This window comes from Oncorhynchus clarkii, chromosome 8 (assembly GCF_045791955.1).
Source record: "Oncorhynchus clarkii lewisi isolate Uvic-CL-2024 chromosome 8, UVic_Ocla_1.0, whole genome shotgun sequence".
Taxonomy (NCBI): Eukaryota; Metazoa; Chordata; class Actinopteri; order Salmoniformes; family Salmonidae; genus Oncorhynchus; species Oncorhynchus clarkii.
Window position 1 is genome coordinate 3,428,386 of NC_092154.1, and position 23,349 is coordinate 3,451,734.

The 23,349-nt window shown below is 45.7% G+C and overlaps 1 protein-coding gene across 1 annotated transcript in view; it reads right to left on the bottom strand.

The window, feature by feature from the left end:
• Positions 1-23,349, bottom strand: part of LOC139415464 (ensconsin-like) — a 59,476-nt gene that overhangs the window by 22,382 nt on the left and 13,745 nt on the right. Inside the window, exons 2-4 of the mRNA XM_071163556.1 lie at positions 7,872-7,985; positions 7,556-7,630; positions 2,796-2,959 (exon numbers count right to left, since the gene is read on the bottom strand). Of these exons, the coding sequence (XP_071019657.1) occupies positions 2,796-2,959; positions 7,556-7,630; positions 7,872-7,985 (353 nt within the window). The remainder of the gene's footprint in view (positions 1-2,795; positions 2,960-7,555; positions 7,631-7,871; positions 7,986-23,349) is intronic.

The following is a 23,349-nucleotide window of genomic DNA, read 5'->3' on the forward strand; positions in this document are numbered from 1 at the left end:
GAGACCTGGTGGTAGGGCCTGATCACCGACAACGACGAGAAAGCCTATAGGGAGGAGGTCAGAGACCTGGTGGTAGGTCCTGATCACCGACAACGACGAGACAGCCTATAGGGAGGAGGTCAGAGACCTGGTGGTAGACCTGATCACCAACAACGACAAGACAGCCTATAGGGAGGAGGTCAGAGACCTGGTGGTAGGTCCTGATCACCGACAACAATGAGACAGCCTATAGGGAGGAGGTCAGAGACCTGGTGGTAGGCCTGATCACCGACAACGACGAGACAGCCTATAGGGAGGAGGTCAGAGACCTGGTGGTAGGCCTGATCACCGACAATGAGACAGCCTATAGGGAGGTCAGAGACCTGGTGGTAGGGCCTGATCACCAACAACGACGAGGCAGCCTATAGGGAGGAGGTCAGAGACCTGGTGGTAGGGCCTGATCACCAACAACGACGAGACAGCCTATAGGGAGGAGGTCAGAGACCTGGTGGTAGGCCTGATCACCGACAACGACAAGACAGCCTATAGGGAGGTGGTCAGAGACCTGGTGGTAGGTCCTGATCACCGACAACAATGAGACAGCCTATAGGGAGGAGGTCAGAGACCTGGTGGTAGGTGCTGATCACCGACAACAATGAGACAGCCTATAGGGAGGAGGTCAGAGACCTGGTGGTAGACCTGATCACCGACAACGACAAGACAGCCTATAGGGAGGAGGTCAGAGACCTGGTGGTAGGCCTGATCACCGACAACGACGAGACAGCCTATAGGGAGGAGGTCAGAGACCTGGTGGTAGGTCCTGATCACCGACAACGACGAGACAGCCTATAGGGAGGAGGTCAGAGACCTGGTGGTAGGGCCTGATCACCAACAACGACGAGACAGCCTATAGTGAGGAGGTCAGAGACCTGGTGGTAGGCCTGATCATCGACAACGACAAGACAGCCTATAGGGAGGAGGTCAGAGACCTGGTGGTAGGTCCTGATCACCGACAACAATGAGACAGCCTATAGGGAGGAGGTCAGAGACCTGGTGGTAGGTCCTGATCACCGACAACAATGAGACAGCCTATAGGGAGGAGGTCAGAGACCTGGTGGTAGGTCCTGATCACCGACAATGACAAGACAGCCTATAGGGAGGAGGTCAGAGACCTGGTGGTAGGCCTGATCACCAACAACGATGAGACAGCCTATAGGGAGGAGGTCAGAGACCTGGTGGTAGGTCCTGATCACCAACAACGACAAGACAGCCTATAGGGAGGAGGTCAGAGACCTGGTGGTAGACCTGATCACCAACAACGACAAGACAGCCTATAGGGAGGAGGTCAGAGACCTGGTGGTAGGTCCTGATCACCGACAACAATGAGACAGCCTATAGGGAGGAGGTCAGAGACCTGGTGGTAGGGCCTGATCACCAACAACAATGAGACAGCCTATAGGGAGGAGGTCAGAGACCTGGTGGTAGGCCTGATCACCGACAACAACAAGACAGCCTATAGGGAGGAGGTCAGAGACCTGGTGGTAGGTCCTGATCACCAACAATGACAAGACAGCCTATAGGGAGGAGGTCAGAGACCTGGTGGTAGGCCTGATCACCGACAACGACGAGACAGCCTATAGGGAGGAGGTCAGAGACCTGGTGGTAGGTCCTGATCACCGACAACGACGAGACAGCCTATAAGGAGGAGGTCAGAGACCTGGTGGTAGGTCCTGATCACCGACAACGGTGAGACAGCCTATAGGGAGGAGGTCAGAGACCTGGTGGTAGGCCTGATCACCGACAACGACGAGACAGCCTATAGGGAGGAGGTCAGAGACCTAATGGTAGGGCCTGATCACCGACAACGACGAGACAGCCTATAGGGAGGAGGTCAGAGACCTGGCCGTGTGGTGCCAAGACAACAACCTCTCCCTCAACAATGAGACAACCTATAGGGAGGTCAGAGACCTGGCCGTGTGGTACCAGGACAACAACCTCTCCCTCAGCGTGATCAAGACAAGGGAGATGATCGTGGACTAAAGGAAAATAGGACCGAGCACGCCCCCATCCTCATCCCCAGGTAGTGGAGCGGGTTGAGAGCTTCAAGTTCCTTGGTGTCCACATCACCAACAAACTATCATGGTCCAAGTACACCAAGACAGTCATTAAGAGGTCAGGACAAAGCCTATTCCCCCTCAGGAGACTGAAAAGACTTGGCCTGGGTCCTCAGATCCTCATAAAAAAGAGCACAGACACTGGACAGAGGAACTCTGCCTAGAAGACCAGCATCCCAGAGTCACCTCTTCACTGTTGACGTTGAGACTGGACAGAGGAACCCTGCCTAGAAGACCAGCATCCCAGAGTCACCTCTTCACTGTTGCTAGTATTGTCAGAGGTCACCTTGGAGTTCCTCTGTCCAGTGTCTATGTTCTTTTGCCCATCTTAATCTGATCTTTTTATTGGCCAGTCTGAGTTTCTTTGCAACCAGAGTCGTCTCTTCACTGTGTCCAGTGTATTCGGTGTGTGTAGTGTGTGTAGTGTGTGTAGAGTGTGTAGTGTGTACAGTGTGTGTAGTGTGTGTAGTGTGTGTAGTGTGTGTAGTGTGTACAGTGTGTGTAGTGTGTGTAGTGTGTGTAGTGTGTACAGTGTGTGTAGAGTGAGTGTACAGAGTATCCAGTGTGTAGAGTGTGTGTATAGTATATTCAGTGTGTGTAGTGTGTGTGTGTGTGTGTGTGTACAGTGTGTGTAGTGTGTGTACAGTGTGTGTGTATAGTGTGTGTAGTGTGTGTGTATAGTGTGTGTAGTGTGTCCCTCACCTTCTCCTCCTCCAGGTTCTGTCTTCTCTTCTCCTCCACAGCAGATCGTCTCCTGTCCTCCTTCCTCCTCTGTTCCTCCATCTTCCTCTTCCTCTCCTCCAGGTGTTTGTCATAGTAGTGTCTGGCCCTCTCCTCCCTCTCCTGCCACACAGCCTCCCTGGCAGCTGACACACAATAAGGCTTGGTGTTGGGGGTCAGGTAGTACACAAGAGTCTGATGTAGTAGTATAGCTCCTCTCTCTCTACATGACTAAGAGAATGTGGTATGTTGTAGTGTAGCTCCTCTCTCTCTCTACATGACTAAGGGAATGTGGTATGTTGTAGTGTAGCTCCTCTCTCTACATGACTAAGGGAATGTGGTATGTTGTAGTGTAGCTCCTCCCCCTCTCTACATGACTAAGGGAATGTGGTATGTTGTAGTGTAGCTCCTCTCTCTCTACATGACTAAGGGAATGTGGTATGTTGTAGTGTAGCTCCTCTCTCTACATGACTAAGGGAATGTGGTATGTTGTACTGTAGCTCCTCTCTCTCTCTACATGACTAAGGGAATGTGGTATGTTGTACTGTAGCTCCTCTCTCTCTCTACATGACTAAGGGAATGTGGTATGTTGTAGTGTAGCTCCTCTCCCTCTACATGACTAAGGGAATGTGGTATGTTGTAGTGTAGCTCCTCTCTCTCTACATGACTAAGGGAATGTGGTATGTTGTAGTGTAGCTCCTCTCTCTCTCTACATGACTAAGGGAATGTGGTATGTTGTAGTGTAGCTCCTCTCTCTCTACATGACTAAGGGAATGTGGTATGTTGTAGTGTAGCTCCTCTCTCTCTACATGACTAAGGGAATGTGGTATGTTGTTGTGTAGCTCCTCTCTCTCTACATGACCAAGGGAATGTGGTATGTTGTAGTGTAGCTCCTCTCTCTCTCTACATGACTAAGGGAATGTGGTATGTTGTTGTGTAGCTCCTCTCTCTCTACATGACCAAGGGAATGTGGTATGTTGTAGTGTAGCTACTCTCTCTACATGACTAAGGGAATGTGGTATGTTGTAGTGTAGCTCCTCTCTCTACATGACTAAGGGAATGTGGTATGTTGTAGTGTAGCTCCTCTCTCTCTACATGACTAAGGGAATGTGGTATGTTGTAGTGTAGCTCCTCTCTCTCTACATGACTAAGGGAATGTGGTATGTTGTAGTGTAGCTCATCTCTCTCTCTACATGACTAAGGGAATGTGGTATGTTGTAGTGTAGCTCCTCTCTCTCTCTACATGACTAAGGGAATGTGGTATGTTGTAGTGTAGCTCCTCTCTCTACATGACTAAGGGAATGTGGTATGTTGTAGTGTAGCTCCTCTCTCTCTCTACATGACTAAGGGAATGTGGTATGTTGTAGTGTAGCTCCTCTCTCTCTACATGACTAAGGGAATGTGGTATGTTGTAGTGTAGCTCCTCTCTCTCTACATGACTAAGGGAATGTGGTATGTTGTAGTGTAGCTCCTCTCTCTCTCTACATGACTAAGGGAATGTGGTATGTTGCAGTGTAGCTCCTCTCTCTCTACATGACTAAGGGAATGTGGTATGTTGTAGTGTAGCTCCTCTCTCTCTATACATGACTAAGGGAATGTGGTATGTTGTAGTGTAGCTCCTCTCTCTCTCTACATGACTAAGGGAATGTGGTATGTTGTAGTGTAGCTCCTCTCTCTCTCTACATGACTAAGGGAATGTGGTATGTTGTAGTGTAGCTCCTCTCTCTCTCTACATGACTAAGGGAATGTGGTATGTTGTAGTGCAGCTCCTCTCTCTCTCTCTACATGACTAAGGGAATGTGGTATGTTGTAGTGTAGCTCCTCTCTCTCTACATGACTAAGGGAATGTGGTATGTTGTAGTGTAGCTCCTCTCTCTCTCTCTACATGACTAAGGGAATGTGGTATGTTGTTGTGTAGCTCCTCTCTCTCTACATGACTAAGGGAATGTGGTATGTTGTAGTGTAGCTCCTCTCTCTCTCTACATGACTAAGGGAATGTGGTATGTTGTACTGTAGCTCCTCTCTCTCTCTACATGACCAAGGGAATGTGGTATGTTGTAGTGTAGCTCCTCTCTCTACATGACTAAGGGAATGTGATATGTTGTAGTGTAGCTCCTCTCTCTCTACATGACTAAGGGAATGTGGTATGTTGTAGTGTAGCTCCTCTCTCTACATGACTAAGGGAATGTGGTATGTTGTAGTGTAGCTCCTCTCTCTACATGACTAAGGGAATGTGGTATGTTGTAGTGTAGCTCCTCTCTCTCTCTCTACATGACTAAGGGAATGTGGTATGTTGTACTGTAGCTCCTCTCTCTCTCTACATGACTAAGGGAATGTGGTATGTTGTAGTGTAGCTCCTCTCTCTCTACATGACTAAGGGAATGTGGTATGTTGTAGTGTAGCTCCTCTCTCTACATGACTAAGGGAATGTGGTATGTTGTACTGTAGCTCCTCTCTCTCTCTACATGACTAAGGGAATGTGGTATGTTGTAGTGTAGCTCATCTCTCTCTCTACATGACCAAGGGAATGTGGTATGTTGTAGTGTAGCTCCTCTCTCTCTACATGACCAAGGGAATGTGGTATGTTGTAGTGTAGCTCCTCTCTCTACATGACTAAGGGAATGTGGTATGTTGTAGTGTAGCTCCTCTCTCTCTCTACATGACTAAGGGAATGTGGTATGTTGTAGTGTAGCTCCTCTCTCTCTCTACATGACTAAGGGAATGTGGTATGTTGTAGTGTAGCTCCTCTCTCTCTCTCTACATGACTAAGGGAATGTGGTATGTTGTAGTGTAGCTCCTCTCTCTACATGACTAAGGGAATGTGGCATGTTGTAGTGTAGCTCCTCTCTCTCAACATTGCTAAGAGAATGTGGTATGTTGTAGTGTAGCTCCTCTCTCTACATGACTAAGGGAATGTGGTATGTTGTAGTGTAGCTCCTCTCTCTCTACATGACTAAGGGAATGTGGTATGTTGTAGTGTAGCTCCTCTCTCTCTCTACATGACTAAGGGAATGTGGTATGTTGTAGTGTAGCTCCTCTCTCTCTCTACATGACCAAGGGAATGTGGTATGTTGTAGTGTAGCTCCTCTCTCTACATGACTAAGGGAATGTGGTATGTTGTAGTGTAGCTCCTCTCTCTCTCTACATGACTAAGGGAATGTGGTATGTTGTAGTGTAGCTCATCTCTCTCTCTACATGACCAAGGGAATGTGGTATGTTGTAGTGTAGCTCCTCTCTCTACATGACTAAGGGAATGTGGTATGTTGTAGTGTAGCTCCTCTCTCTACATGACTAAGGGAATGTGGTATGTTGTAGTGTAGCTCCTCTCTCTACATGACTAAGGGAATGTGGTATGTTGTAGTGTAGCTCCTCTCTCTCTACATGACTAAGGGAATGTGGTATGTTGTAGTGTAGCTCCTCTCTCTACATGACTAAGGGAATGTGGTATGTTGTAGTGTAGCTCCTCTCTCTACATGACTAAGGGAATGTGGTATGTTGTAGTGTAGCTCCTCTCTCTCTACATGACTAAGGGAATGTGGTATGTTGTAGTGTAGCTCCTCTCTCTCTACATGACTAAGGGAATGTGGTATGTTGTAGTGTAGCTCCTCTCTCTCTACATGACTAAGGGAATGTGGTATGTTGTAGTGTAGCTCCTCTCTCTCTCTCTACATGACTAAGGGAATGTGGTATGTTGTTGTGTAGCTCCTCTCTCTCTACATGACTAAGGGAATGTGGTATGTTGTAGTGTAGCTCCTCTCTCTCTCTACATGACTAAGGGAATGTGGTATGTTGTACTGTAGCTCCTCTCTCTCTACATGACTAAGGGAATGTGGTATGTTGTAGTGTAGCTCCTCTCTCTCTCTACATGACCAAGGGAATGTGGTATGTTGTAGTGTAGCTCCTCTCTCTACATGACTAAGGGAATGTGGTATGTTGTAGTGTAGCTCCTCTCTCTCTACATGACTAAGGGAATGTGGTATGTTGTAGTGTAGCTCCTCTCTCTACATGACTAAGGGAATGTGGTATGTTGTAGTGTAGCTCCTCTCTCTACATGACTAAGGGAATGTGGTATGTTGTAGTGTAGCTCCTCTCTCTCTCTCTCTACATGACTAAGGGAATGTGGTATGTTGTAGTGTAGCTCCTCTCTCTCTCTACATGACTAAGGGAATGTGGTATGTTGTAGTGTAGCTCCTCTCTCTCTCTCTACATGACTAAGGGAATGTGGTATGTTGTAGTGTAGCTCCTCTCTCTACATGACTAAGGGAATGTGGTATGTTGTAGTGTAGCTCCTCTCTCTCTACATGACTAAGGGAATGTGGTATGTTGTAGTGTAGCTCCTCTCTCTACATGACTAAGGGAATGTGGTATGTTGTAGTGTAGCTCCTCTCTCTCTACATGACTAAGGGAATGTGGTATGTTGTACTGTAGCTCCTCTCTCTCTCTACATGACTAAGGGAATGTGGTATGTTGTAGTGAAGGTTCACTGCCCCCGTTACCATGGTACCCAGGTTACATAAAGGGGGTCATGGGGTTGTGTGTGGGGGCCGACGACTGTGAACGGGATGTTTTGGTGTGCGTGTGTGTGCCTAGCAGAGAGGGATTGTCTTTGTGTTGTTCAGGACTAAAGCCTAGTCACATGACCCACAGCTGACGATTCAGACAGCTGCTCCAGGCCTCTGGGTGTGTTTATAGCCTCCCCCTCCCCCCAACAGACGATCACACACAGTTTGCAGTATACACACCGGTCTGTTTCTCCCTCTCCTCTCGACGCTCCCGGGCCAGTCTCTGTCGCTCGTCGATCTTGAGGACCAACGGCTCTGTAACATAAACACAACGTTTAGAGAATGCAACTAACACACACACACACACACACACACTCCAGATCTAAGTTTCCAACTGTACACACAAACACACACACACACACACACACACAGACAGATACAGACAGACACACAGAAAGAGGGATAGACACACAGAAAGAGGGATAGACACAGACAGACAGACAGACAAGGAAGAGGAGATAAAAGGAGGATAGAAAAGGAGAAGGTTAAAGGTCACCTGGTTTGTTAGCAGCATTGTTGCTGGGAGTAGGTGATAATGTTACGGTCGGGGTGGAGGACTGGGTCTGACCCGACCATCTCCTCTCCTCTGCTTTGGTCTGAGAGTCAGAGACTGAGGACAGACAAACACAGCGGTCAGCTGACTATCAGAGGGAAGTGTTGTATTGATCAGCTGACTATCAGAGGGAAGTGTTGTATTGATCAGCTGACTATCAGAGGGAAGTGTTGTATTGATCAGCTGACTATCAGAAGGAAGTGTTGTATTGATCAGCTGACTATCAGTGGGAAGTGTTGTATTGATCAGCTGACAATCAGTGGGAAGTGTTGTATTGATCAGCTGACAATCAGAGGGAAGTGTTGTATTGATCAGTTGACTATCAGTGGGAAGTGTTGTATTGATCAGCTGACTATCAGAGGGAAGTGTTGTATTGATCAGCTAGCTGACAATCAGAGGGAAGTGTTGTATTGATCAGCTGACAATCAGAGGGAAGTGTTGTATTGATCAGCTGATTATCAGAGGGAAGTGTTGTATTGATCAGCTGACTATCAGAGGGAAGTGTTGTATTGATCAGCTGACTGACTATCAGAGGGAAGTGTTGTATTGATCAGCTGACAATCAGAGGGAAGTGTTGTATTGATCAGCTGACTATCAGAGGGAAGTGTTGTATTGATCAGCTGACTGGTTGACTATCAGAGGGAAGTGTTGTATTGATCAGCTGACTGGTTGACTATCAGAGGGAAGTGTTGTGTTGATCAGCTGACTGGTTGACTATCAGAGGGAAGTGTTGTATTGATCAGCTGACTATCAGAGGGAAGTGTTGTATTGATCAGCTGACTGGTTGACTATCAGAGTATTGATCAGCTGACTGGTTGACTATCAGAGGGAAGTGTTGTATTGATCAGCTGACTGGTTGACTATCAGAGTATTGATCAGCTGACTGACTATCAGAGGGAAGTGTTGTATTGATCAGCTGACTGGTTGACTATCAGAGTATTGATCAGTTGACTGGTTGACTAGAGTATTGATCAGCTGACTGGTTGACTATCAGAGGGAAGTGTTGTATTGATCAGCTGACTGGTTGACTATCAGAGTATTGATCAGCTGACTGGTTGACTATCAGAGGGAAGTGTATTGATCGGCTAGTAGAGTGCTCCATGACTTCTACCACTGTCATGACTCTCCTGTGAGGATCCAGAGGATCAGCACTACAGGGCTCGCTCTCTCCCACAGAGAGGAAGAGGGGGGAGAGGTCGCTCTCTTTAATGGAATATCTACATAGGCGTACAGAGGCCCATTATCAGCAACCATCACTCCTGTGTTCCAATGGCACGTTGTGTTAGCTAATACAAGTTTATCATTTTAAAAGGCTAATTGATCATTAGAAAAGCCTTTTGCTATTATGTTAGCACAGCTGAAAACTATTGTCCTGATTAAAGAAGCAATAAAACTGGCCTTCTTTAGACTAGTTGAGTATCTGGAGCATCAGCATTTGTGGGTTCGATTACAGGCACAAAATGGCCAGAAACAAAGACCTTTCTTCTGAAACTCGTCAGACAATTCTTGTTCTGAGAAATTGAGGCTATTTCATGTGAGAAATTGCCAAGACACTGAAAAAATTGCCAAGACGCTGTGTACTACTCCCTTCACAGAACAGAGCAAACTGGCTCTAACCAGAATAGAAAGAGGGGTGGGAGGCCCCGATGCACAACTGAGCAAGAGGACAAGTACATCAGAATGTCTAATTTGAGAAACAGACACCTCACAAGTCCTCAACTGGCAGCTTCATTAAATAGTACCCACAAAACACGTCTCGACGTCAACAGTGACGAGGCGACTCCGGGATGCTGGCCTTCTAGACAGAGTTTCTCTGTCCAGTGTCTGTATTCTTTTACCATCTTACTCTTTATTGGCCAGTCTGAGATATGGCTTATTCATTGCAACTCTGCCTAGAAGACCAGCATCCCGGAGTCGCCTCTTCACTGTTGACATCGAGACTGGTGTTTTGCGGGTACTATTGAAGCTGCCAGTTAAAAGCTCTTGGCACCCATCCCGTTAGCGGGATCATTTGTCAACATCCGGTGAATTGCTTATCGACAAATTCAAATTAAATTACAAAAAATATTTAATTTTCATGAAGTCACAAGTGCAATATGCCAAAACACAGCTTAGCTTGTTGTTAATCCACCTGGCGTGTCAGATTTCAAAAAAGCTTTACAGCGAAAGCAAACCAATCGTTTATGTAAGGACATCTCTCTCAGCAGACAAAACATTACAAACACCTAGCAGCAAAGTAGATTGGTCACGAAAGTCAGAAAAGCAATAAAATGAATCGCTTACTTTTGATGATGTTCGGATGTTTGCACTCACGAGACTCCCAGTTACACAATAAATGTTTGTTTTGTTTCATAAAGATTATTTTTATTTCCAAAAACCTCCATTTGGTTGGGGCGTTTTGTTTAGTAATCCACAGGCTCGTGAAGGTCACGACAGGCAGAAGAAAATTCCAAATAGTATCCATAAAGTTGGTAGAAATATGTCAAAAGTTTTTTTATAATCAATCCTCAGGTTATTTTTACAATGAATAATCGATAATATTTCAACCGGACGGTAGCTTTTTCAATAGGAGAGAGAGAGAAAATGTCTGCTCCAAGCTGCTCGTGCAAAACTCTGGGGACACACAGCTATCCACTGACGCGATGTGATCTTTCTCGCTCATTTTTCAGAATAAAAGCCTGAAACTATGTCTAAAGACCGTTCACACCATGTGGAAGCCATAGGGAAAGGAATCTGGTTGATATCCCTTTAAATGGAGGGAAGGCATGCAATGGAACAGAGTAGTTTCAGAAAAACAGCACTTCCTGGTTGGATTTTCCTCAGGTTTTCACCTGCAATATCAGTTATGTTCTACTCACAGACAATATTTTGACAGTTTTGGAAACTTTAGAGTGTTTCCGATCCTAATCTATCCTAATTACATTGCTTATTCTAGCTTCTGGGCCTGAGAAATAGGCAGTTTACTTTGGGAACGTTTTTTATCCAAACATCAAAATACTGCCCCCTTGCTTCAAGAGGTTAATGTGTTTGGACCCCAGGAAGAGTAGCTGCTGCCTTTGCAGGAACTAAATGGGATCCATAATAAACCCCAGGAAGAGTAGCTGCTGCCTTGGCAGGAACTAAATGGGATCCATAATAAACCCCAGGAAGAGTAGCTGCTGCCTTGGCAGGAACTAAATGGGGATCCATAATAAACCCCAGGAAGAGTAGCTGCTGCCATGGCAGGAACTAATGGGGATCCATATTAAACCCCAGGAAGAGTAGCTGCTGCCTTGGCAGGAACTAAATGGGGATCCATAATAAACCCCAGGAAGAGTAGCTGCAACCTTGGCAGGAACTAAATGGGGATCCATAATAAACCCCAGGAAGAGTAGCTGCTGCCTTGGCAGGAACTAAATGGGGATTCATAATAAACCCCAGGAAGAGTAGCTGCTTCCTTGGCAGTAACTAATGGGGATCCATAATAAACCCCAGGAAGAGTAGCTGCTGCCTTGGCAGGAACTAAATGGGGATCCATAATAAACCCCAGGAAGAGTAGCTGCTGCCTTGGCAGGAACTAAATGGGATCCATAATAAACCCCAGGAAGAGTAGCTGCTGCCTTGGCAGGAACTAAATGGGGATCCATAATAAACCCCAGGAAGAGTAGCTGCTGCCATGGCAGGAACTAATGGGGATCCATATTAAACCCCAGGAAGAGTAGCTGCTGCCTTGGCAGGAACTAAATGGGGATCCATAATAAACCCCAGGAAGAGTAGCTGCAACCTTGGCAGGAACTAAATGGGGATCCATAATAAACCCCAGGAAGAGTAGCTGCTGCCTTGGCAGGAACTAAATGGGGATCCATAATAAACCCCAGGAAGAGTAGCTGCTTCCTTGGCAGTAACTAATGGGGATCCATAATAAACCCCAGGAAGAGTAGCTGCTGCCTTGGCAGGAACTAAATGGGGATCCATAATAAACCCCAGGAAGAGTAGCTGCTGTCTTGGCAGGAAGTAATGGGGATACATAACAAACCCCAGGAAGAGTAGCTGCTGCCTTAGCAGGAACTAATGGGGATCCATAATAAACCCCAGGAAGAGTAGCTGCTGTCTTGGCAGGAAGTAATGGGGATACATAACAAACCCCAGGAAGAGTAGCTGCTGCCTTGGCAGGAACTAATGGGGATCCATAATAAACCCCAGGAAGAGTAGCTGCTGTCTTGGCAGGAACTAAATGGGGATCCATAATAAACCCCAGGAAGAGTAGCTGCTACCTTGGCAGGAACTAAATGGGGATCCAAAATAAACCCCAGGAAGAGTAGCTGCTGCCTTGGCAGGAACTAAATGGGGATCCATAATAAACCCCAGGAAGAGTAGCTGCTTCCTTGGCAGGAACTAATGGGGATCCATAATAAACCCCAGGAAGAGTAGCTGCTGCCTTGGCAGGAACTAAATGGGGATCCATAATAAACCCCAGGAAGAGTAGCTGCTGTCTTGGCAGGAAGTAATGGGGATACATAACAAACCCCAGGAAGAGTAGCTGCTGCCTTAGCAGGAACTAATGGGGATCCATAATAAACCCCAGGAAGAGTAGCTGCTGTCTTGGCAGGAAGTAATGGGGATACATAACAAACCCCAGGAAGAGTAGCTGCTGCCTTGGCAGGAACTAAATGGGATCCATAATAAACCCCAGGAAGAGTAGCTGCTGTCTTGGCAGGAACTAAATGGGGATCCATAATAAACCCCAGGAAGAGTAGCTGCTGCCTTGGCAGGAACTAAATGGGATCCATAATAAACCCCAGGAAGAGTAGCTGCTGCCTTGGCAGGAACTAAATGGGGATCCATAATAAACCCCAGGAAGAGTAGCTGCTGCCTTGGCAGGAACTAATGGGGATCCATAATAAACCCCAGGAAGAGTAGCTGCTGCCTTGGCAGGAACTAAATGGGATCCATAATAAACCCCAGGAAGAGTAGCTGCTGCATTTGCAGGAACTAAATGGGATCCATAAGGAATACAAATCCAAAAAGCCTGTGGGAATTTGTGTCATTTAAATACAACCAGAGAGAAAGAGGCAAACTTTAAACTACTTGGTGAATTATGATGATTATTATACCATGAAGACATGGTGCAGATTAACAAGACATCAGATATGGTTCTACCCTCCTGTCTCTCACACTGCACTGCCTGCTCTTTCTCTTGACTAATGATGTCTTCAGTCTTCGGTCTGTTGTGTGTGTGTGTGTGTTCAGTCTTCAGTCTGTTGTGTGTGTGTGTGTGTGTGTGTTCAGTCTTCGGTCTGTTGTGTGTGTGTGTGTCTTCAGTCTTCAGTCTGTTGTGTGTGTGTGTGTGTGTGTTCAGTCTTCGGTCTGTTGTGTGTGTGTGTGTGTGTTCAGTCTGTTGTGTGTGTGTGTGTCTTCAGTCTTCGGTCTGTTGTGTGTGTGTGTGTGTGTGTGTGCGTATGTGTTCAGTCTTCGGTCTGTTGTGAGTAGAATAGCCTAGCCTATTAATTTCACTGTGATACAGATATATAATCTGATCAGTCTTGGTAGTCTACTATTTGCTGATGAGTGGGTGGAAGTGTTTTTGTCTCCTAGGCTAAATATGGAAAGACAGTAGGTTACCAGTAGCCTGTATCGATTACCCTTCTCAGACATAATGGAATGCGGCGCCTTGAAAGCACATCGGCTAAGGCATTATTTTTTTTAAATGCTGACACGAAACCTTCTTTGGAGATATGAAAGGATATTTTACATGAGAGAGAGAGAGCGAGAGTTACATAGGTAAAGGAATGGCGCTTCTGACGCGCGACTAACGTCCATCACTAGGCAACGAGAACTGATAAATAATATCAAGTTACCTGCGTGCAGACCAATCTACCCTAAAACACTACTTCAAAGTGTGTTAAATACTGTTACTTCAGATATTTAGCAGTGTGTTAAATAAATAAAGGGTAGATATCACTACATTACTGTAGCTGTGTTCTGTAAAGGGTTGTGGTAGATATCACTACATTATTGTAGCTGTGTTCTGTAAAGGGTTGTGGTAGATATCACTACATTATTGTAGCTGTGTTCTGTAAAGGGTTGTGGTAGATATCACTACATTATTGTAGCTGTGTTCTGTAAAGGGTTGTGGTAGATATAACTACATTACTGTAGCTGTGTTCTGTAAAGGGTTGTGGTAGATATCACTACATTACTGTAGCTGTGTTCTGTCTGTAAAGGGTTGTGGTAGATATCACTACATTACTGTAGCTGTGTTCTGTAAAGGGTTGTGGTAGATATCACTACATTACTGTAGCTGTGTTCTGTAAAGGGTTGTGGTAGATATCACTACATTACTGTAGCTGTGTTCTGTAAAGGGTTGTGGTAGATATCACTACATTACTGTAGCTGTGTTCTGTAAAGGGTTGTGGTAGATATCACTACATTACTGTAGCTGTGTTCTGTAAAGGGTTGTGGTAGATATCACTACATTACTGTAGCTGTGTTCAGTACATACTGTCCTGTCTGATCACAGTTTCTAAACCAGACATACTGTACTGTCTGATCACAGAGTTTCTAAACCAGACATACTGTACTGTCTGATCACAGAGTTTCTAAACCAGACATACTGTACTGTCTTTGATCATAGCAATGAACGCATGTCATCGTCACCAACCTGATGTTTTTAAAGAGACAGTGCACAATGTTCTCAAAGGGAACATTTTCCTTTATGCACAATGTTGAAACCTAATGTTCCACTAATGACTCATTACCATGTCAGGTACTCATATCAACAATTAATATTTTATAATAAACAGTTTTAAGTACGTTCTTCAAAGGTAACTTGAATTCACATCGGCTGTCTCTCTCTTTTCCCCTGGTGCTCCTAAATGGAATGTACCTTTTAATGTTGAGAGCACCGGTGCTAACTATCACATCCTCATGATCAGTCTGCCTCACATCCTCATGATCAGTCTGCCTCACATCCTCATGATCAGTCTGTCTTTCACATCCTCATGATCAGTCTTTATGTCTCACATCCTCATGATCAGTCTTTATGTCTCACATCCTCGTGATCAGTCTGTCTGACATCCTCATGATCAGTCTGTCTTTCACATCCTCATGATCAGTCTTTATGTCTCACATCCTCATGATCAGTCTTTATGTCTCACATCCTCATGATCAGTCTGTCTTTCACATCCTCATCAGTCTTTATGTCTCACATCCTCGTGATCAGTCTGTCTTTCACATCCTCATGATCAGTCTTTATGTCTCACATCCTCATGATCAGTCTTTATGTCTCACATCCTCATGATCAGTCTGTCTTTCACATCCTCATCAGTCTTTATGTCTCACATCCTCGTGATCAGTCTTTATGTCTCACATCCTCGTGATCAGTCTTTATGTCTCACATCCTCATGATCAGACTTTGTCTCATCCTCATGATCAGTCTGTCTTTCACATCCTCATGATCATCTTTCTCACATCCTCATGATCAGTCTTTCTCACATCCTCATGATCAGTCTTTATGTCTCACACATCCTCGTGATCAGTCTTTATGTCTCACACATCCTCGTGATCAGTCTGTCTCACATCCTCATGATCAGTCTGTCTCACATCCTCATGATCAGTCTGTCTCACATCCTCATGATCAGTCTGTCTCACATCCTCATGATCAGTCTCTCACATCCTCATGATCAGTCTTTATGTCTCACACATCCTCGTGATCAGTCTTTATGTCTCACACATCCTCGTGATCAGTCTGTCTCACATCCTCATGATCAGTCTGTCTCACATCCTCATGATCAGTCTGTCTCACATCCTCATGATCAGTCTGTCTCACATCCTCATGATCAGTCTGTCTCACATCCTCATGATCAGTCTTTATGTCTCACATCCTCATGATCAGTCTTTATGTCTCACACATCCTCATGATCAGTCTTTATGTCTCACACATCCTCATGATCAGTCTTTGTCTCACATCCTCATGATCAGTCTTTATGTCTCACATCCTCCTGATCAGTCTTTATGTCTCACATCCTCCAGATCAGTCTTTATGTCTCACATCCTCCAGATCAGTCTTTATGTCTCACATCCTCCTGATCAGTCTGTCTTTCACATCCTCATGATCAGTCTTTCACATCCTCATGATCAGTCTTTATGCCTCACATCCTCATGATCAGTCTTTATGCCTCACATCCTCATGATCAGTCTGTGTTTCCAGGAGACTTGCAGTACAAACTAATCTAAGCAAACACCCACCACTTCAGGGAGAGGCTTATCTACTGGGGGTTGGAGCAAGATGGTCGGCTAATATACAGTAGAATACAAATATATATTACTACATGTTGCTAAGTTTACTTTCCCTGGTAGGTCACTCTAAAATGGTAAAAACGCTAAATAAATGGTTTTAAGGCGACAATGTGGAAACAGGTGCATAAAAGATTGCGCTGCAGAGAAGGATAGACCAATTCTGCACCTTTGTTTGTACATAATATTTCTGCCATAATGTCCTATCAACAAAAATAGCTTCAGGAGATCAGAACAGTGAGTCGGCAGCAGTGGCTGTACTGTGGCTGAACTGCTCATCGTGGGACCAGGAGCGTCATAATCCCGCTACGATCGCTGGCGAGCCATCAAACAGGTTAACATTCACAGGGCCAGACAGATTTCCAGGACGTGTAATCAGAGCATGGACCTGACCAGCTGGCAACTGTCTACACTGACATTCTCAACCGGTCCCTTATCCAGTCTGTACTACAGTCTATACTACCAGCATGTTTCAAGCAGACCACCCTAGTCCCTGTGCCAAGAACACTAAGGTAACCTGCCTAAATAAATACCGACCCGTAGCACTCACGTCTGTAGCTATGAAGTGCTTTGAAAGACTGGTCATGGCTCATATCAACACCATTTATCCCAGAAACCCTAGACCCACTCCAATTTGCATACCGACCAAACAGATCCACAGATGATGCAATCTCTATGACACTCCACACTGCCCTTTCCCACCTGGACAAAAAGAACACCTCTGTGAGAATGCTATTCATTGACTACAGCTCAGCGTTCAACACCGCAGTGCCCTCAAAACTCATCACTAAGATAAGGACCCTGGGACTAAACACCTCCCTCTGCCACTGGATCCTGGGCTTCCTGACAGGCCATGCTCAGGTAGTGAGGGTAGGCAACAACACACACGCCACCCTGACCCTCAACACGGGGGCCCCTCAGGGGTGCGTGCTTTGTCCCCTTCTGTACTACATCACATAAGCCTGTGGGGCAACGCACAACTCCAACAGCATCATTAAGATTGCTAACGACCTGAGGGTGATTAGTCGGTCTCATTGTCAGTGATCAGGTCATAGGGAGGTGGTCAGTGACCTGGCAGTACGGTGCCAGGACAACCACTCCCACAACTGAGGCAAGACAAAGTGTGTGATCGTGTACTACAAGAAACTTCCCCATAACACATGAGACCGCATTACACAGTAGACCTCATATATAGCACCATAACACAGTAGACCTCATATATACCACCATAACACAGTAGACCTCATATATAGCACCATAACACAGTAGACCTCATATATAGCACCACAACACAGTAGACCTCATATATACCACCATAACACAGTAGACCTCATATATAGCACCATAACACAGTAGACCTCATATATAGCACCATAACACAGTAGACCTCATATATAGCACCATAACACAGTAGACCTCATATATAGCACCATAACACAGTAGACCTCATATATAGCACCATAACACAGTAGACCTCATATATAGCACCATAACACAGTAGACCTCATATATAGCACCATAACACAGTAGACCTCATATATAGCACCATAACACAGTAGACCTCATATATAGCACCATAACACAGTAGACCTCATATATAGCACCATAACACAGTAGACCTCATATATAGCACCATAACACAGTAGACCTCATATATAGCACCATAACACAGTAGACCTCATATATAGCACCATAACACAGTAGACCTCATATATAGCACCATAACACAGTAGACCTCATATATAGCACCATAACACAGTAGACCTCATATATAGCACCATAACACAGTACACCTCATATATAGCACCATAACACAGTACACCTCAAATATACCACCATAACACAGTAGACCTCAAATATACCACCATAACACAGTAGACCTCATATATAGCACCATAACACAGTAGACCTCATATATAGCACCATAACACAGTAGACCTCATATATAGCACCATAACACAGTAGACCTCATATATAGCACCATAACACAGTAGACCTCATATATAGCACCATAACACAGTAGACCTCATATATAGCACCATAACACAGTAGACCTCATATATAGCACCATAACACAGTAGACCTCATATATAGCACCACAACACAGTAGACCTCATATATAGCACCATAACACAGTAGACCTCATATATAGCACCATAACACAGTAGACCTCATATATACCACCACAACACAGTAGACCTCATATATAGCACCATAACACAGTAGACCTCATATATAGCACCATAACACAGTAGACCTCATATATAGCACCATAACACAGTAGACCTCATATATAGCACCATAACACAGTAGACCTCATATATAGCACCATAACACAGTAGACCTCATATATAGCACCATAACACAGTAGACCTCATATATAGCACCATAACACAGTAGACCTCATATATACCACCATAACACAGTAGACCTCATATATAGCACCATAACACAGTAGACCTCATATATAGCACCATAACACAGTAGACCTCATATATACCACCATAACACAGTATACCTCAAATATACCACCATAACACAGTAGACCTCATATATAGCACCATAACACAGTAGTCCTCATATATAGCACCATAACACAGTAGACCTCATATATAGCACCATAACACAGTAGACCTCATATATACCACCATAACACAGTAGACCTCATATATAGCACCATAACACAGTAGACCTCATATATACCACCACAACACAGTAGACCTCATATATAGCACCATAACACAGTAGACCTCATATATAGCACCATAACACAGTAGACCTCATATATAGCACCATAACACAGTAGACCTCATATATAGCACCATAACACAGTAGACCTCATATATAGCACCACAACACAGTAGACCTCAAATATACCACCATAACACAGTAGACCTCATATATACCACCATAACACAGTAGACCTCATATATACCACCATAACACAGTAGACCTCAAATATACCACCATAACACAGTATACCTCAAATATACCACCATAACACAGTGGACCTCATATACAGTGGGGCAAAAAAGTATTTAGTCAGCCACCAATTGTGCAAGTTCTTCCACTTAAAAAGATGAGGCCTGTAATTTTCATCATAGGTACACTTCAACTATGACAGACAAAATGAGAAAAAAAAATCACTTTGTAGGATTTTTAATGAATTTATTTGCAAATTATGGTGGAAAATAAGTATTTGGTCAATAACAAAAGTTTCTCAATACTTTGTTATATACCCTTTGTTGGCAATGACAGAGGTCAAACGTTTTCTGTAAGTCTTCACAAGGTTTTCACACACTGTTGCTGGTAGAGGCCCATTCCTCCATGCAGATCTCCTCTAGAGCAGTGATGTTTTGGGGCTGTTGCTGGGCAACACAGACTTTCAACTCCCTCCAAAGATTTTCTATGGGGTTGAGATCTGGAGACTGGCTAGGCCACTCCAGGACCTTGAAATGCTTCTTACGAAGCCACTCCTTCGTTGCCCGGGCGGTGTGTTTGGGATCATTGTCATGCTGAAAGAACCAGCCACGTTTCATCTTCAATGCCCTTGCTGATAGGAGGTTTTCACTCAAAATCTCACGATACATGGCCCCATTCATTCTTTCCTTTACACGGATCAGTCGTCCTGGTCCCGTTGCAGAAAACAGCCCCAAAGCATGATGTTTACACCCCCATGCTTCACAGTAGGTATGGTGTTCTTTGGATGCAACTCAGCATTCTTTGTCCTCCAAACACGACGAGTTGAGTTTTTACCAAAAAGTTATATTTTGGTTTCATCTGACCATATGACATTCTCCCGGATCATCCAAATGCTCTCTAGCAAACTTCAGACGGGCCTGGACATGTACTGGCTTAAGCAGGGGAACATGTCTGGCACTGCAGGATTTGAGTCCCTGGCGGCGTAGTGTGTTACTGATGGTAGGCTTTGTTACTTTGGCCTCAGCTCTCTGCAGGTCATTCACTAGGCCCCCCCGTGTGGTTCTGGTATTTTTGCTCATCGTTCTTGTGATCATTTTGACCCCACGGGGTGAGATCTTGCGTGGAGCCCCAGATCGAGGGAGATTATCAGTGGTCTTGTATGTCTTCCATTTCCTAATAATTGCTCCCACAGTTGATTTCTTCAAACCAAGCTGCTTACCTATTGCAGATTCAGTCTTCCCAGCCTGGTGCAGGTCTACAATTTTGTTGTTTCTGGTGTCCTTTGACAGCTCTTTGGTCTTGTCCATAGTGGAGTTTGGAGTGTGAATGTTTGAGGATGTGGACAGGTGTCTTTTATACTGATTACAAGTTCAAACAGGTGCCATTAATACAGGTAACGAGTGGAGGACAGAGGAGCCTCTTAAAGAAGAAGTTACAGATCTGTGAGAGCTAGAAATCTTGCTTATTTGTTGGTGACCAAATACTTATTTTCCACCATAATTTGCAAATAAATTCATTAAAAATCCTACAATGTGATTTTCTGGATTTTTTCCCCTAATTTTGTCTGTCATAGTTGAAGTGTACCTATGATGAAAATTACAGGCCTCTCGCATCTTTTTAAGTGGGAGAACTTGCACAATTGGTGGCTGACTAAATGCTTTTTTGCCCCACTGTATACCGCCATAACACAGTAGACCTCATATATACCACCATAACACAGTAGACCTCATATATAGCACCATAACACAGTAGACCTCATATATACCACCATAACACAGTAGACCTCATAACAGTAGACCTCATATATAGCACCATAACACAGTAGACCTCATATATAGCACCATAACACAGTAGACCTCATAACAGTAGACCTCATATATAGCACCATAACACAGTAGACCTCATATATAGCACCATAACACAGTAGACCTCATATATAGCACCATAACACAGTAGACCTCATATATACCACCATAACACAGTAGACCTCATAACAGTAGACCTCATATATAGCACCATAACACAGTAGACCTCATATATAGCACCATAACACAGTAGACCTCATATATAGCACCATAACACAGTAGACCTCATATATAGCACCATAAGACACTGGCGCGACGAACCACCCTTTGTCTCTGCCTGGCCGGTTCCCTTCTTTCCGCTGGGATTCTCTGCCTCTAACCCTATTACGGGGCTGACTCACTGGCTTACTGGTGCTCCCCCATACCGTCCCTAGGAGGGGTGCGTCACTTGAGTGAGTTGAGTCACTGACGTGGTCTTTCTGTCCGGGTTGGCGCCCCCCCCTTGGGTTGTATCGTGGCGGAGATCTTTGTAGGCTATACTCAGCCTTGTCTCAGGATGGTAAATTGGTGGTTGAAGATATCCCTCTAGTGGTGTGGGGGCTGTGCTTTGGCAATGTGGGTGGGGTTATATCCTTCCTGTTTGGCCATGTCCGGGGGTATCATCGGATGGGGCCACAGTGTCTCCTGACCCCTCCTGTCTCAGCCTCCAGTATTTATGCTGCAATAGTTTGTGTCAGGGGGGTTAGGGTCAGTCTGTTATATCTGGAGTATTTCTCCTAACTTATCTGGTGTCCTGTGTGAATTCATGCTCTCTCTAATTCTCTCTCTCTCGGAGGACCTGAGCCCTAGGACCATGCCCCAGGACCACCTGTCCTGATGACTCCTGGCTGTTCCCAGTCCACCTGGCCGTGCTGCTGCTCCAGTTTCAACTCTTCTGCCTGCGGCTATGGAGTCCTGACCTGTTCACCGGACGTGCTACTTGTCCCAGACCTGCTATTTTCAACTCTCTAGAGACAGCAGGAGAGGTAGAGATACTCAATGATCGTCTATGAAAAGCCAACTGACATTTACTCCTGAGGTGCTGACCTGTTGCACCCTCTACAACCACTGTGATTATTATTATTTGACCCTGCTGGTCATCTATAAACATTTGAACATCTTGGCCATGTTCTGTTATAATCTCCACCCGGCACAGCCAGAAGAGGACTGGCCACCCCACATAGCCTGGTTCCTCTCTAGGTTTCTTCCTAGGTTTTGGCCTTTCTAGGGAGTTTTTCCTAGCCACCGTGCTTCTACACCTGCATTGCTTGCTGTTTGGGGTTTTAGGCTGGGTTTCTGTGCAGCACTTTGAGATATCAGCTGATGTACAAAGGGCTATATAAATACATTTGATTGATTAATTGGCGACTCGCCCCTGCTGTGCTGGTGTCAGCACACACCTAGTCACATACACGGCAGTCACTCCCCAAGAACAAACAGGAACCACACACACACACCAGCCACGCAACGTTCTACTGCAATACTACATAGTCACCTCTACTACCACCACTAAACACAGTCCCAGTATCATCACTAGCCTGTTGATAGGGGGAAGTTGTTGTGACAGACTGACTGAATGAACAGGACTCTGGTGACTGACGGAATATATCCTCCCTTCTCTCTCTCCACAGTACACCTTTCTCTGCCCCAGACACACAACCCCTGGTGTTATCTCCTCTGCATTACACCACACACACCCCCCGGTGTCATCTCTCCAGCATCACACCACACACACCCCCCGGTGTCATCTCCTCTGCATCACACCACAGACACCCCCGGTGTCATCACCCCGGCATCACACCACAGACACCCCCCGGTGTCATCACCCCGGCATCACACCACAGACACCCCCCGGTGTCATGTCCCCGGCATCACACCCCAGACACCCCCCGGTGTCATGTCCCCGGCATCACACCCCAGACACCCCCCGGTGTCATGTCCCCGGCATCACACCCCAGACACCCCCCGGTGTCATCTCCCCGGCATCACACCCCAGACACCCCCCGGTGTCATCTCCCCGGCATCACACCCCAGACACCCCCCGGTGTCATCTCCCCGGCATCACACCCCAGACACCCCCCGGTGTCATCTCCCCGGCATCACACCCCAGACACCCCCCGGTGTCATCTCCCCGGCATCACACCCCAGACACCCCCCGGTGTCATCTCCCCGGCATCACACCCCAGACACCCCCCGGTGTCATCCCCCCGGCATCACACCACACACACCCCCCGGTGTCATCTCCCCGGCATCACACCCCAGACACCCCCTCGGTGTCATCTCCCCGGCATCACACCCCACACACCCCCCGGTGTCATCTCCCCGGCATCACACCCCAGACACCCCCCGGTGTCATCTCCCCTGCATCACACCCCAGACAC